The sequence below is a fragment of the Numida meleagris genome, chromosome 13, assembly GCF_002078875.1.
Source record: "Numida meleagris isolate 19003 breed g44 Domestic line chromosome 13, NumMel1.0, whole genome shotgun sequence".
NCBI classification, from domain to species: Eukaryota; Metazoa; Chordata; class Aves; order Galliformes; family Numididae; genus Numida; species Numida meleagris.
In genome coordinates, this window is record NC_034421.1 from 13,070,402 (window position 1) to 13,085,919 (window position 15,518).

At 47.6% G+C, this 15,518-nt stretch overlaps 1 protein-coding gene across 2 annotated transcripts in view; it reads right to left on the reverse strand.

Moving 5' to 3' along the window:
* ADCY9 (adenylate cyclase 9) overlaps positions 1 to 15,518 on the reverse strand; it is a 60,759-nt gene that overhangs the window by 14,743 nt on the left and 30,498 nt on the right. Inside the window, exons 2-6 of one of the 2 annotated variants that reach the window (XM_021411505.1) lie at positions 15,253 to 15,425; positions 10,706 to 10,810; positions 6,939 to 7,156; positions 3,550 to 3,652; positions 757 to 965 (exon numbers count right to left, since the gene is read on the reverse strand). In XM_021411505.1, the coding sequence (XP_021267180.1) occupies positions 757 to 965; positions 3,550 to 3,652; positions 6,939 to 7,156; positions 10,706 to 10,810; positions 15,253 to 15,425 (808 nt within the window). The remainder of the gene's footprint in view (positions 1 to 756; positions 966 to 3,549; positions 3,653 to 6,938; positions 7,157 to 10,705; positions 10,811 to 15,252; positions 15,426 to 15,518) is intronic. The other variant, XM_021411506.1, reaches the window with a different exon arrangement.

Consider the following 15,518-nt stretch of genomic DNA (forward strand, 5'->3'; position numbering starts at 1 on the left):
GAATGGAAGAGCTGCCCGGGCACAGCACCCTGCCCCAAACTTGCACCATTCCAGTTGTTCCACAAACTCCGGAACTACAATACAGTTCAAACCCTAACAGCGATATGCACCTGCTAGGAAATACTAACTCATCCACAGTGGCAGTATTTTGTAAAGCGACATCCCTCTAACCCAAAATTCCAGCTTTGCTTGCACACCTTTGTAGGCACACTGAGTTACAAGCTTGATTCAGTGACCGAAGTACAAATTACTTTTAGCTCGACCCTGCAGTCAGAGTGGAAGCTGCTCCTTCTGAAACAGCAGTACAACTGCTTCTAACTCGTAATTACAAAAGGATTTTCATTGACACACGCCTGCTAGATTTGCAAAACTGCAAGTAAAGGCATACATTTCCACACACCACCCATATAATACACTCTTGTGATGGTGAAAACAGCACGAGGGGGACAGAACAAGCTTGCTGTCACAAGCACAGACAAACAAACAGCTGTTATCAGCCCTATACCTGCGTTAATAACACGTTACTCGCAGCACTGGCGTGCATCAGGCAACACACCCAAGGCAGCAAGAGCTTTACAGAGTGCACGTACAGCTGCAGCCTTCTGCTGACTCTGAATGCATTAATAAATCCTAGGGAATAAAGCTTGGGGAAAGCCCAGGTTAGGCAGGAACTGCACGCTAACAGATCCTCGATGAGTGCCCAAGGAGCGGGTAAGGACTGACGTGCCCTGGAAGCCCGGCACACGCGTGCTTTACCTGACTGAGATGACGAGGGACAGCACCTCCAGCAGGATGGCGATGACGAACACCACGACGGCGGCGGGCGGCGGAGGGGATGCCACCATGCCGTGCTTCAGGAAACACGTGACGGAGAGGATGAGGAAGACGGTGGTGGAGAGGAACACGTCCAGGAGGGAGCTGAAGGTAGCGCTGGCAAACGTCTTCACCGGAGCGTTCTTCATCACCTGGGGGAGGGGTGATAATGGGTACAGGCTCTCTTACTGAACTCAGCTGTGCCACAAACAGCAGCTCACAGTAACAGAGCAGCACCGAGCACTTTGCCACTTCGTTAACCCACTACAAGCACCGTGTTCAAAGCAAAGGAACAGGAGTGGTGGTTTGACAACTGCGAGGTCCCTGAGAAGAAGCCTGGCTGGAGGCACAGCCCCTGGCTGCCACCTGGATAAAGGCATTCCTGGTTTTCTGTTGGTTTTGCTTTGTTGTCTTTTTTTTTTATTATTTATTTTAAACACAATATTACAATACAGAAATAAACAACATAAAAATTGCCAATTCTGTGCAAAGAAGCACAACCCATTATTACCAGCAGAGAAAGCTGGAAGATTTCTTCAGGTATTTTCATTTAAAATAATAATAGATCATACAATAATAAAAAAAATATATATATAATCCTTCGAGTTCCAATGGGTCCTTAAGCAAACCCTCCAAAGAGCACTCAGCAGAACCAGCTCCTCACTGAGTTCCCGTCCCCCTCTCAGGCAGGACTGAAAGCAGCAATCAGGATGCTGTGTAGTCTGCACTGATCTGAGGACAGGACACCACGTTCTGCTCTTCCCTAACCCCTGGCCACGCAGCCAGCCCACACTGTGCTGGCCCCAGCGCCCGTGCAGCTGTGGTGTGTGCTGGTGTGCCCAGTCCAGCTGAAATCCAGGCCATGAGCTCCCTGTTCTGGCTCACTCCAACCTCACAGTGCTTCTATCTGCCCGAGGGACCGCAGAGAGTAAGTTCCAAAGAGAAACGAGCAGCACGCTATCGCTGCTGCGAAGCAGCACGGTGTGAGCGCTGTGCTCTGGTAGTCTGGTTTCACTTGGCAATTCCTTTTGCTCCTCGGAACGTTATCTTGGGAAATGAACTTGTTCCTCATTTGCACCTCCCTGCAGCCCCATATATTCAGCCAGCATTGTTTCCGTGCCCGAACAGCAGCACAACCCCTTTCACCCACACACAAAGTCACACAAGCTGAACTCAAGGAGCGAGCGCTGCGTCCAGCGGTGACAGCACTATGGGTGCCCTAACCACGCTACGGAGCGCCCAGCTTTCCAACCAGGAACAGGCTGAGCAAGCTGTCAGGACGTAGAGCCACTCGGGAGCGATGGCAGAGCGAGCACGCAGCCGGCAGCACGGATTAGAGGTGCACTCACCGCTGTTGGAGCCGCTCTCAGCAGCGCTGCTCTGCAAGGAGCTAAGCCAGCAGCCATGCTGACAGCCATCCTGCTCCCCGGGAGAAGACCCTTTTGTTCCATGCAGGACCACTATTGTGCCTTAACAACAATTAAGGCCTTAACAAGTTTTGCACCAGCGATGCGGAGCTGCTTCACGAAGCGAAGATGCCCGTTTTCAGATAGGTTTGCATAATCATCCTCAAATTAACAGCTGATCGCCAACAAAACGCAGAGACCCCACTGCTGCTCCATCCTCTATGAATTTCCTGCACACCCACATTAATAGGCCAATCTGCACTGACAAGCACTGCTTCTCTTTCCAGCCGCCCAGTTGGAAAGATTTGGGTTTATTGTTTTCCGTACAGACTGTACAAACTGGACTGGCAAACAGGGGAATAAACACTGTATAAATACTGGTTTATGAAAAGAGCAAAAACCACTCTTTAACAGTCTTCATTTGCTCTTGTTGCGCTCAGTACAGGATACGAGGGGGGAAAAAGCCCCCAAGAGCAAAACAAAACAGATCAATATCTTTCGCTAGTTAGTAAAACGAGCTGGCTCACAGCACCAGAGCCATGAGGAGGCACGGGGAGCAGGAGGACCAGGAGGGGAGAGCAACTGCCCTCTTTTGGCAGTAACTTTTCAGCCACTTGTGGAAACGCAGCCTGAGTTAGTACTGATGTCTGGTGTTACGACGTGCAAACGTGCAGCATCCTGCTAGTTCCCCACAGCGGGGCAGCCGTACCCGCTGCCATGGAATGCCTGCAGAACTAGCAGTTCCCAAGGGACTAAAGGACTTTTTTCATTCACTGCAAAATCCCAAAGAATGCACTGAGCTCCTTTCCAACTTACGCAACGCTCCTTCCAATTACAGCGCTTCAAACTGCCTCCTTCTGAACGCGGCACCCTTACAGAACTTATGATACTGAGTTCAGACACGGTTTGGGTACCATGGAGATAACCAGGAGGCTGTGGCATGACCAAGGATCAAATTCAAAGCTACCATTCTCTGAGCTGAGATACTCAATGAGAAGGCAAGCAGTCCTCTACTCTCGTCTTCCACGGTCCTCTGACCTGCCTAAAGCATTAACACATTCACTTGAAAGTGGAGAAAAGGCAGATGAGGTGCTGAGTGCATCCTGGTGGGCTGTGAGACTGTATATCCACATCAAACGTTGGACTAGACTCAGAGTATGGCACAGGACAGGTAAACCGAGACTGTTTTCAGAGGGAACAATATCGAGTGGTACATCACATTTGACATTTCATGACACTTGTCATCAGCTGCAATGAAACGTGTTAAAAAACAATGACAGATCTTGCTCGGACGGATCGCAGAAGAAAAGCAATGCCAGGAGAAACGCACCTCTTCCTGATAGCTCGTCCTGTAGGCCATCTCCAGATCCTGATCCAAGAAGTTCAGGCTCAGCTTACTGATGGGAGGTTTGAAGAAGTAGTCCTTCATGAGGCTAAAGAGAAAAAAAGACAGCGTCAGCATCGGTGCATTCAGCTGCAGAGCCACCGCTCTGTGGTTCTGCTGCCAGGGACGCGGGCACAGCCTTGCAGCTGCTGCAGCTTTCCTTTGCTCTCAGCCATGGCATGGAGGAGATCAAAACATGGCAGAGCTGACTTCTATACTTCCAGAAAGATGCTACTAAGTTCTTCTAGAAACTCACCAGCTTGACTGCAGGCGGCTGCAGATAGCTGTAATATAAGCTAGAGGATGGTAAAGGTTAATTGCTGCCACAGACGCGCAACCCTAGGAGACGCGTGGCTGCGGGTTATTTATGTCGGAGGTGCAATGCTATCGGCCAGAGCAAGCCAAGGATGATAAAGGTGACAGAGTGTTAGAAAAAAACACCGTCCGTTTTGGAAAACAGCACTGTCTTGTTATTTCACAGGCACTAGAGTAACGCAGTAACTCAGCTGGAGCGTTCACCAAACCATCCCGGCTGCAGAATAATGCAACCTGAGGTGATGGATGGCTTAAATTTACTCCTGCCACAGAAATGTGAAATTGCCTATTGGCACTGAGAAGCACTGAAACGAGCAGAGAAGCAGGAGGCAGCGCTGCCAGGGGGGCCTGGGCACCCCTCCTTCCCCTTGCCTTCCAGCACCAGGTGCAACAAAAACATAAGAGAGCCCTCAAACACTGAAAACATTAAGAAGTTGTTTCCATTTCCCGCCTTTGGGAGTTCTACGTGAGTTGTAAGAGGTTTAGGGCAGAAGTTTCCCAGTGACATCAATGGCACTTGGCTGGAAACAGTTTCTTTCCCAGTAAGAGGCAAAGTGCTGCAGGGCTCAGCTCACCCAGCACCGCCTGCTTTGCGCCCGCGCTGTCACAGGAAGGTCATGCTTGCTCACGCCATTTATTTCTGGGACAGCCTGTCATCCTCTGCTCTGTTCCCTCCTCATCTGAGATTTCGGAACGCACTCTCTCCTTAGGAACCTCCTCTTGTTTTCCAGCAACTGGCTTTTTTTGCAATTGGGAGGTTTAAGTTTAAACATTTTGTACTCTCACTGCCTCTTATACCATAGCTATCTTCTATAATGCACAGCAGCATGCAGATTGCAATGAATAAACCAGGGTTATTTTTATAGCAGTTGTAGAAAAGCCAAAGCTCAAACTCTGAACTGTTTGCCAGGTATATATAATCAACTTCTAAGAAAAGGCAAACCGATAACTTCTATAAAATGGATTCTGTCGCAACGCAGCAATGCAAAAATGCCACACCAACACCGACTTTATCACTATTCCTATTTATTACTTCTAATGCTATTATTAAAGGTCACCAGAACTGCGCTGAGATATCAGTTCCAAGGCAAAACGTGGGCATGGCCGCAGAGCAGCAGCCCCATGCGCTGCTGGATCACGCTGCATGCCAGCAGCGCCCAGCTCCCACCAGCACCGAGCCCCCCCCCGCACTGAGGAGCGCACAGGCTCCCGCCTCGGCCCCGGGACGTGTTTACCTCTTCCCAGCTGTGCAGGAAGCCTGCGTGATTAATTTATACAACTCATCACCATATCTGGGTTAGACATCTTGTGTTAACGCGACGCACGATTTCCATTGCAGATCAGAACACCTGCGCCGTGCAACAGGGCACGGATCGCTGCCCGGTGCGAGCAGAAGCTCCCGTTGGTGCTGCGGGCTCTGCAGTGAGGTGACACCACGCAGCAAATTCCTCCACTGATTGCTGGGAATAACGTCAGTCTTCATGAAAGGTGACCAGGTTTGGAATGTCACCACCTTCCCTGAGAAAAATCCCATCTGCCATTCAAGCACCCTCACTGGGACCAGATCCGAGACCAACCAGACGTCACATTTTACAGCAAGGGATCAAGGATGTTTCTTTAATGACTCGTTACATATAACTTAGCATCAAGAAATGTTAAAAAGGGCTGATTTAAAACGGTAGGCTCAAACCATTTCGAATAGACCTAATTAATCCGGAGATTATTTTTGGAAAGTTATGTTTACATGAACTGAACTCAGCAGAGAAGTTTCCCTGGCAACAAGAAACGGCCCACTTAATATGGTAACGATGATATATAATTGAGAAAAAAATAAAAAGGCTTTGGCTGGTGCCAAATCACGGTCCTGCTGCTTCCTTCTGCCAAATGAGAAGGAAGTACCCATTTTGAACGTGGAGGAGGAAAGCTCCAGGAACACAAGAGCTGGAGGTGGGTATCTTTAGCAGTCCAATGGCGTGAAGCTGCCTCTGTATCTTAAAATCTGCCGAATGCTAGTTACATTTTAAACAAAAATCCAATTTGTTCTTCGTGATTTCTGCAAACATTCCGACTTTCACAATCAGTCTGTCTTCTAACATTCTAAAGCAACAGCTGAACACCCATTCTTGACCATTAATGACAGTGCACACACATGAAAAGAAACTTGAGTTCTTACTGAAGCTGCCCCAAGGAGAAAGGGAATCTGAAAAACAAACAAGAGAAGAGACTGGGGAGGGCCTGGAGTCCCCGTCTCTCATTCCTCCCTGCTTTGGTCATGTTTTCAATTAAGACAATACTGTCACTGCTCCAAACTGCCAGGAGTATATATGAGCGTAGAGTTTCAAGGATATTTAGATTAAATGCCCCTAATTTGAGTGGAAGCAGTGAAGCAAAAATAAGAACAGTCATAAATAATAACAAAGCTACGTTATCGGTTCAGCTGATCCCGTCAAATCGCTGCCATAATAAGGGAGATACAGCTGCGTGTTTACAAAAGCACACACTACTGAGTTTTGGAGAACTTATTTTCCTCTGCCCAAAAGCAGCCTTTTAGTTTGAAAAGCAGAGAGTGGCTAACTTCATAGAATGCTGCAGCTAGCTAATGGGTCTGAGAGAATTCACTCCTAATAGCTCTGCCTCCAGGTGTGACTTCTAGGCATTAGTCAGCCACACGATGTTATAAGATGTTGTTCTCATGCTACGCAAAAAATGTGAGTTTTGTGGTTCAGATTGTACGTCACACTTTTAATCACAGACGAACATACACTGTGTGTGTATTGGGAAGAGCTCTGGAAATAAGGGGTTCAGCTTCATGGTGCATCATTGAAAGACTGCTTTTCTTTTCCAAAGGCTGAAAGGAAGAATGTCTGTTCAGCATGGAAGAACGATGAAACATGTTATATGCTATGTTAGCAACAACTGGCATGAGATAAAAAGGACACAAACACTGGTTAAGGATCTGGGACCTCTGTCGATGCACTCTCTTCTTCACACACTTCTACTCAGTGCAGTATTTTCCTTACCTGTCCTCTTTAATCACATCCACAAAGTGGGCATCTGTCTTTTCTCTGATGTTTTTGAACCTCAAAGGGAGGAGAGCTGACTGATCCAGGCTCACTCCCCCCCATCTTCCTTTCTCCTGCAACATTTCATAGAGCGAGGTTTGACTGTTGCTCAGCTTTTCTTCCTGTGGAGGACTCAAAAGTCCATTCTGAGTCTTTGGACTGTGTCCTCCTGGAGCCTGCACAACAGAAAGCAAAACAGACGCAGGGAACGTTAACAGTTGAGAAAACAGACAGGACAAATTGAATGGAGCTCAAGTCAAAAGGAGCTCTTCCCTCAGCATATAGAACGTTTACCTGGTCATGCCAAAGACCTCCCTCCACCTGCCCTGGAATCATTCACAGCTGCCAGAAGGGCATGTCTATTTAGGCCTTGTCCTTTTGCTTTCTACGTCCCTGTTCTCAGGGTACCAGAAAACAATACACGTATTCACACGTGCAATGGAGACCAACCACAAGCCCAAACCTCACTCACTCATCTTCAGGTCAAGGTTCTCCTCCAAGCCTTTTTAAATACCCACGTGAACCACGCTATCTTCCCCCAGGCCATGGGACAACCCCTCTGCCAGCCACGCTGCCCCTTCCACTGACTGCCACAGCCCCACAGCTCTCCCAGGAGCAGGACCAGCCCTGTGTGAACAGCCCCTTTGTGCACCTCATTATCCTGCAAAAAATTATCCTGCCGAAGCCACGTCTTCTTCACTGAGGTATAGTTCTTTTACCATTGCATTGATAAATGTATTTTTGAGTTTTGACACCAGCTTGCAATGCTGCTTAAATGCGCAGTATTATCAAGCCAGCTTTCATTCCTTTCAGAAGAGAAATGAGTTTCAGCCAAAAAACGTTCTTTTTTTTTTCCCTCATGGAACTTGCAGTTCCCTACTTTACATTTGGTAAAGACCAACATGCACTGAAGCAAATCCAGGAAATTAGACAACTAAATACGGCTGGAGTGAAAGCGAGCTGCCGTTAGTCAGGATCATTTTATAACTTCCAAAAGCAAACACGTACCAAACTTAGCATATCTGAACGCTCACCTCCCCCCTCCACGTCTTATCGTTTCCCACGTATCATCCATCCCCGTCCCCAAGCCCACTCCTGACAGAAGTTTCTTCGTCGCTGCCCGCACTGCAGGCGGCACAGCTCCTCCAGAAGACTATTCTTGGACATCCCTCGGTGACCATAAATGTCGCATCACCCAATCACGCACTGAAATATGTTCTCGAGTTGAGAAATATCTGGTTTATGGCCATGCAAAATTAATTGAAGCTCCCCGTGTCTCTATCCTGTAAATCAAACGAGGAACACGAACGCAGGCAGGTAGAACTGAATGTGCGCTGGCAACTGGTAATATTATTTCCTGGTTTTTGACAGGAAGATGTTACAACAAAAAAAAACATTCTTCTAACATAAGCATTGCTGCTATCCACTTTTCTAGCTGAACAAACACAACAGAAGCACATTTTGTGCATGTTAAAAACCTTCATGCCTCACTTCTCTCATAAATAATTACCAGTGAAGATTCCAGACAGCGGCAGCAGCACATCTCCACCAGCAAAGAGGGAGAAGCGCTGCTCTGCCTGAGAAGCAGTGAACGAGGGAACACCACTTTCTGTCTGAGCAGCTCGGTGAAAAGCTACATGTGCTGTTCTGCTTCCCTGCCCGTTCTTTGAGCTCATCTGAAGAATGCAGCGCAACGTCTGCTCTTTCACAGAAGGTCAGCGTGGACTCCTCTTGGCCTTTTCTCTTCAGCTCTTTGGCAAAGGCTCAAATCCCTAAGAAAATTTTTCCTTCGGTCAGCTCAAGGTTTTCCTGTGCCGTCTCCATTCGGTTAATCTTAACAGGAGGGGATTAGGGTTTGAAACTGCTTGTGTGTAAGAAGAAAATCCCTACTTAAAAAGTGCTGCTTGCTCCAGCGCTGCTGTGGCTCCTGATGGTAAGAGGCCGCCAGCTCTGCTGAGCATAGAGATGCAACGCAACACGGGATCACCTCCTCTTGTGAACAGATGCGGGGCCTCAAAGGACACCGGGACCCACCCCTGGAGGTGCTCGAGGCCAGGCTGGATAGGGCCCCGGGCAGCCTGACCGAGTGTCTCATTCAGTCGTTGGCAAAGTTGTCTGCAAGCAGTGGGGCTGGAACTTGATGATCTTTGAGGTACCTTCCAACCCAAGCTTTTCTGTGATGCTTGGAAGGCCCCAGAAGTGGTTAACATCATTTTTGGAGATGAGAGGACAAGAGGGGATGTCAATGCTGCAGGGCCAGGCGCAGCGACGCAGAGAGGAGGGAGAACAGAGATTTGCAGAGGGAGCTGATGGCTCTACAAGAGCTGAGACTGCAAACATCTGTAAATCGAGCAACACTGAGCATGTGGCTGCTCCTTAGGCTTTTGTTTGAATGGGCATCCCAGACTTACTGGATAGCCACAGGTTTGGATTAGCAATACACAACCTGCCAATACAGGAGGGATACACGACTGGGTCTCCACTAGTTTGTTTCTTCCACTGAAATCACCGACGTTTTATTCAGTGTTGTACAGACTCTTCCAAGCAAGCTTTGATGACTCAGTTGTTAACACACATCAGGCTAATGTAGCTGCAGCAGAAAGAAACTTCAGAGAATAGTCCTGGTGAAGACAACGCATGACACTAGGTGGCTGGTAGCGGAGGACAATCTGTTGGCAGTCAGCTCCTGCACACCCTGGGCACGAGGGCAGCAGCAGCCAGGGCAGCAGCATCTCGTGCTCACCCTCTCAGCAGCCTGGGAACATCTCCCACAGCATTTTTGCCTTAAAGATGTCGTGCTGTTCAGAGCCCCGTGCCTTCTGGCCACTCTGCTCTATCTCCCTCAGAGATGAAGGGATTATGTTTTTTTCCTTGGGCTGTTTCTTAGGAACCCCAGCAGAGAACACGGCCTACTGTGCCACATACCATTTACATAAACTCCAGCAAGTTTTCCATTAACACTATACACAAGTAGAGTTTTACAGACAGACGGGAAGAAAAACAACCAGATAGCAATCTCTGAGCATGTTTATAAAGTGATTCTCCCCAGCGAGGGAAAGCATTAAACTTATCCCAAAGTCTAACAGAGAGCTGATGAGCATTGCCATCAGTCTGCATTTAGGCAGCAGCTCCATTTTCTAGAAGGAGAGAGCAGGGAGACTACGAAGGCCAGGAACAAGACGACAAACAGGCAGTGTCTGGTAGCGTAGAGGGAGTGGGTGGCTTCGGGAATAATATCTAAGCAACAAGCACAGAAAACAATTTTGGCAGAAGCATGGTGAATATGTAAGACGCTGTATTTGTCAGAAAAAGGATACGAACGGAGTTAGGCACTGTGAATTTCTGCTGTGTGCGTGAACAGGAATGACTCTTAGAGCTACGATGCAGGAGACAATGGCAAGACGCTGGTGGTGACGTGTGGCTAGGTGACACACAGCAGGCTGGTGTGAACAACTGGGAGAGGCAGCGTTCTTTGTGCCTCTTTCCTTGGCTACCCACAGCACAGCAGAGAGCCCCAATTTAGGACCTTCTCAGTATCAGAACGGGCTCAGACAACCACTAATTGTTTTGAAAATTGGAGGGGGGGAACTCAAAGTTTAGAACACAACTGCTCAAAATTGGTTCTGCTGCTGAAGAGCTTGTCTAAAGGAACAGTGATGGAAGGAGGAGGCAGCTAACCGAAGCAGAGAAGGAAAAAGAAGGGAAGCGATAAATACTTCCATTACCTTCGTACTGTTTTTATGCTCATCCTGACAACCATTTTGGATAGCTCCTTCGTCTATGCTGACATCGCAGTGGGGAACAAGGGTGGTACTACATGAAGGGCAAGGCTGCAATGAGACAAAAAAATTTAGCCGGGAACATGCTGGTGTCCTCGTCATGTTATGCAATTTATAATGTGGCCCACTTGTGTGCTTGCTGCATGGTTAAAAGACAAACAAAGGAAGAGAAAGGGAAGCGGGGAATGGAATTGTAAAGGGCCAGAATCCACCATTTCAAAAACAAATCACAGATTTTTTTGTTGAGTAAAGCCAAACCTGATCCAGGGAAGCTTTACTGCAGATACTCTGGAATCACCGCTTAATGGCAAAGGACCGCCCCAAGAAGAATGAGACACCCTTCAGTGACAGAAGTGCAATTATCTTGCCTACAAAGTGTCTGCAAAAGGATCTGAATGGCATTATGACCAGCTGAGGGAAGACTTAGCACAAAACGCAGCACGTTCAAGCACAGAACACCACGGTACATTATAAATGGCACAGAGGAATGGAAAGCAACACATCTGAAATTAATCAAGGGCAACACTTTCTCATACAGGGGAGCGGAGCTCTGCCTGTTGAAGCCAAACACTGCCCAAACATCACAGGAAACAAGAAAAGCAAAATCACCAGGACTTGTAACTTGCAGGTTCCACATTTTGGAAGCAACCTAAAACGTTACAGTTTGGCTTTTAAAACAACTTATCCCACTGGATTAAAATGGGATGACCTTTAGAGGAATTAAGCCCACACCTTATCTTGCAAAGCCCTTCAAACTTTTCTCCCATGCTTGCCACGTGCAGGCAGGGCCCTGCACGAGAGGGAGCCTCCATCTGATCCCTGTCAACAATTCCTACGTTCTTGAGAAAGTTTCTTGTTAGCAGGCTTGCCACAGGACTACTAATGGATGCAGATACACCAGTCCCCAGAGCAGCATGCTGATTTTGGCACACTGTACTGTACGGTGGGTTACCTACAGAAACCTCCTGATAAAACCTCCCACTTAAGTGTTCCGTTGGCAACTCAACAGCCCTGTCCATCCTCTTCCCTCTCAGGAGGGACTGCTTCAAGCCTCTGCAGTACACCTTGCTCCTGTTCCAAAGCCACCACAGCTTCTCCCTTCGGGTTTGCTTCCCGTTTCACAGCACAGGGGTTTGCCTTTTCCGCACTGTGGAAAGTGATCCCCATTTGATGCTGGCAATAAAGCAGCAGGATCAGTTTGCGAGCTTAGCTCCTGGGGTTACACCAGAAGACAATCATCTCAGAAAAGAAGCTTGGTCTTTTGAAAGGAGGTCACCTGACTTAAGCCATGTGTCCAAGCCAACATCTTTAGCTCCATTCTCTGCTGCAGACGCTGACTTGAGCCCGGTGCGGATGTGGCCCAGTCACGATGAATAATTCAGTAATGCGCTTTCAGCAAACAGCAAGATGAGCAAAAGCACTTTGTTTTCACACTAACAGCCTATGATTCCCAGTCAAGTATGGGATTTCACAATGTACGACAGGGAAAATAAACTGATATCAAAAACGATTATGCAAGTTACGGTGTTCTCATTATTAGCAAAACGTTCATTATTAGCTACCATTTTCATTGTTAGCAAAAACCAGCTCCTAATAAAGACTTCCATTTCCAGCATCTTTCCTCACCGTTTTAATTATGTACCCACTGCATGTCCCCAAACTCTCCTTCCATTGATATCCATACTGCCATGAGATCTGCAATCAAGTTAAATGCAGACACAGTAGAGGAGAGGAAGAAATACAATTCCTGTCATGGATCAATTACTGTTGCATTCTCCTTCCTGACCTTCCTGAACAGAGCTTGTCCAATAGAACACCCGTTCGAGCCCAAATGTGAAAGTCATCCTTCTCATCCAATATGGCCACTTACTCCCTTTGAAACAGAAATACTTCAGCTTGCCTGTAATTTTGCCCCTCCTTCTTAGTCTCTTTTGCAGAGTTGGAGTCATCTCCTCCCACACTGACACTGTTTACAGCTTTGTATTTAAAACAGTTGGCGTGTAAGTCATGATTCTTCTGCAAATTATCGTGATTCTTCTGCAAATTCTCTCTCCAGCCCCTACCAGAAGGCTGCAGGCTTCAAAGGAAAAACACTGTAAAAAAGAAACCCACTCCTTCTCAAAAACCGCAAGCGAACTGTAATTAAATGGCACAGTTCTCTGTGAATTTTACACGTTTTTATATATAAATATATATTGTACATATTACACGTAACGAATAATAATGATTTATTATTATCACTCATGTGATTGCTTCATCACTACGTTACCATGTTCTGACACGTTTTGTGGCATGTGTTATACGGACGCTTATCAAACCATAGGGGAAGCCACATTCTAGTTCATTCAAAATTCATGCCAGCACCAATGTACTTTGGGGGATGGGGCCCACTGCTTTCGAGGTTGTCTGGCCACCTGTGAAATCACTGTAACACCCCCAGAGCTCGTGGTGGTGAACAGAGCCACGTGCCTATAAGCACAGATTCGCTGCAGTAGCAGCACAATGGTGCAAAGGGTATCTGAGAAGGCTCAGACTGAGCTGGCACTTGTCCTAGATGCTCTTCTGAAGCAATTTTCCCTCTTGAACAGCCCATTTGAGCCTCTCCTTCGCTTATCTGGATCGCCATGTTTGCACTTTTGCACTGCAGAAGACCAGCATCAGCACTCAAACAGCAATTAACACCCAGGCAGGACGTCCCAGGCCAGAACAAGGCAGAGAGGTGACGAGCAGCAACCAAAGCGAGAGCCAGCAGCACGTCCCAGCACAGCACGCTGCTGCTCAGGAACAGCAGTGCCCCCGTTACTCGTCCTTCTGCAGACTAAGTCCTCCCTGTTTTAGAAAACACAAACCAGAGGGCAAGCTGATCCTTACCACCAGATCACGTCTTGGACTTGGGTCATTTGAACAAGCACCACAAGTTAATACATAACAAACCCTAGCAGGTCCCAGCTGCAGGCAGCTCAGCACTGAACCCTGCTGCAGTTTCTCTGCCCTCTGATCAAAGCTTGCTTTGCTGTCTGATGTTAACACAGCACACTTCTTTTCTCCCCAAACGGCACTTTCAGTCTTACAGCTGCATTTAATCTTTCCTCTTTCTCCCCTGCTTCATGGATGAGCATCTCAGCAACATGTACTTGGGGCTGTCCCAATTCCTTCCATTCCAGAAGCACCTCAGTTCCTACCTGTTACTGCCACATGGGAGCTCTGCACAGCCACGTACCTCGCAGCACAGAGACTCACCTGTACAGCCAACCACTGAATGCTCCATGATGCATTTTCCTGACCTTTTTTTGCTTGTAGCTTTCAAGAGACAGTTGGCAAGCTGTTGCCTGAAGGATGCTTATGTCCCACTCCATTCTTATGTGGGAGTAGAAGCGTATCACCAACAACCTGGGACCAGTCAAACCACATACAGCCTGTACTTTGGCTACACACAAAGATGGCCACAGCTGCCTTCTGTATCTACACAGGCCTGGTCTGCTCTGTCAGGAGCTCATTTAGCTTTGGACCATACCTTTGGACCAGCCTTCCAGCTTGTCACACTCGTGATCAAGTGATTTTACTCCAGAATTAAACGCAAGCACAGTCTGCGATCTCCTGACCCAGATGCAGTTGCAAGGAAGTCACCTGCCAGCAGCTCTGTCAGCTGAATACCAAACCTGCCTCAGTGAGGTCCTCCCGGGACTGTCCATTCACTAATGCCTAAGGACAGCGACCTGCAGACGGCCTGGCTTTACTGCCCAACTCAGCAACCCAGCACCAGGGATTCCGCACAAACAAACAGAGAACAGGCATCTGTTGTTTGGGAAGACTGAGAGTAACAGCAAAGCTTCCAAGCAATACACATTGTTTCACAGATTTCCTTGTCAAGAGTTCTCGTGAGAGGTGAGAACATAACAAAATGCCATCGTTTCCCTAAGCTGCATCCATACAAATCATTGCCCTCCGTTCCTTATACAGCTTCCTAGAGCAAGCAGATAACACAGCCTTCAGAACATTTTCTCCTATCGCACAAACAATCCTTATTATCTTTATCTTTCAGTGGCTATGTCAGCTGCAGGCTCGTATGGAAAAGTTCCCAGGTTCACAGCACACCTTATAAAGGAAAGGCAGAAGCAGAGGGCAGCAAATAGAAAATCACAAATGCTATAGCTATGGGAGCTGCATGCAGCATAGATTTTTTTCTCCATAAAACCAAGACCACTGAAGAAGCAGCCCTGACCTCTCAGTTAAGGAAATCATTTACCTGAAAACACTTTTAAGAAATGCCCACCTTACTTTCAAGACTGCTTGTCAATTGGCTAAGCATTTTATTTTACCTTTTTTTTTTCCTCCTGAAGCTAAGTCTTGTATGTGTAAACATATGTATAATATATGCACGTATACAAACAGAGCAAGCAACGCGTAAGCAAACTGGTGAGGTTTCTCCATCCACACATCTCTCAGGGCGCAGTCTGAGCTCCCTGCTGCCTTGCTCTGAAGCAAGCACTCACCTTTGGCTTTTCCATGTGTTTGGGAGCCTTTGTGGAGTCAGCGGTGTTCTCGGCCGAGGGTGCTGCCTGCATCCTGGCTCCATCCCCAGCCTCCAAGCTGGGAAGCAAGGCTTGCGAACAGCTGCAGTGGGGTTCCTTCACCTTCTGACCGGAGATCAGATAGGTCTTCAAACCTAGAGAAAAGATATAAACAGTGAGAACTGCACGAAGACGAAAATAACACTTCTTGGGACTTCTCAGATAGGAAATACAGCAGCTAGCAAAGC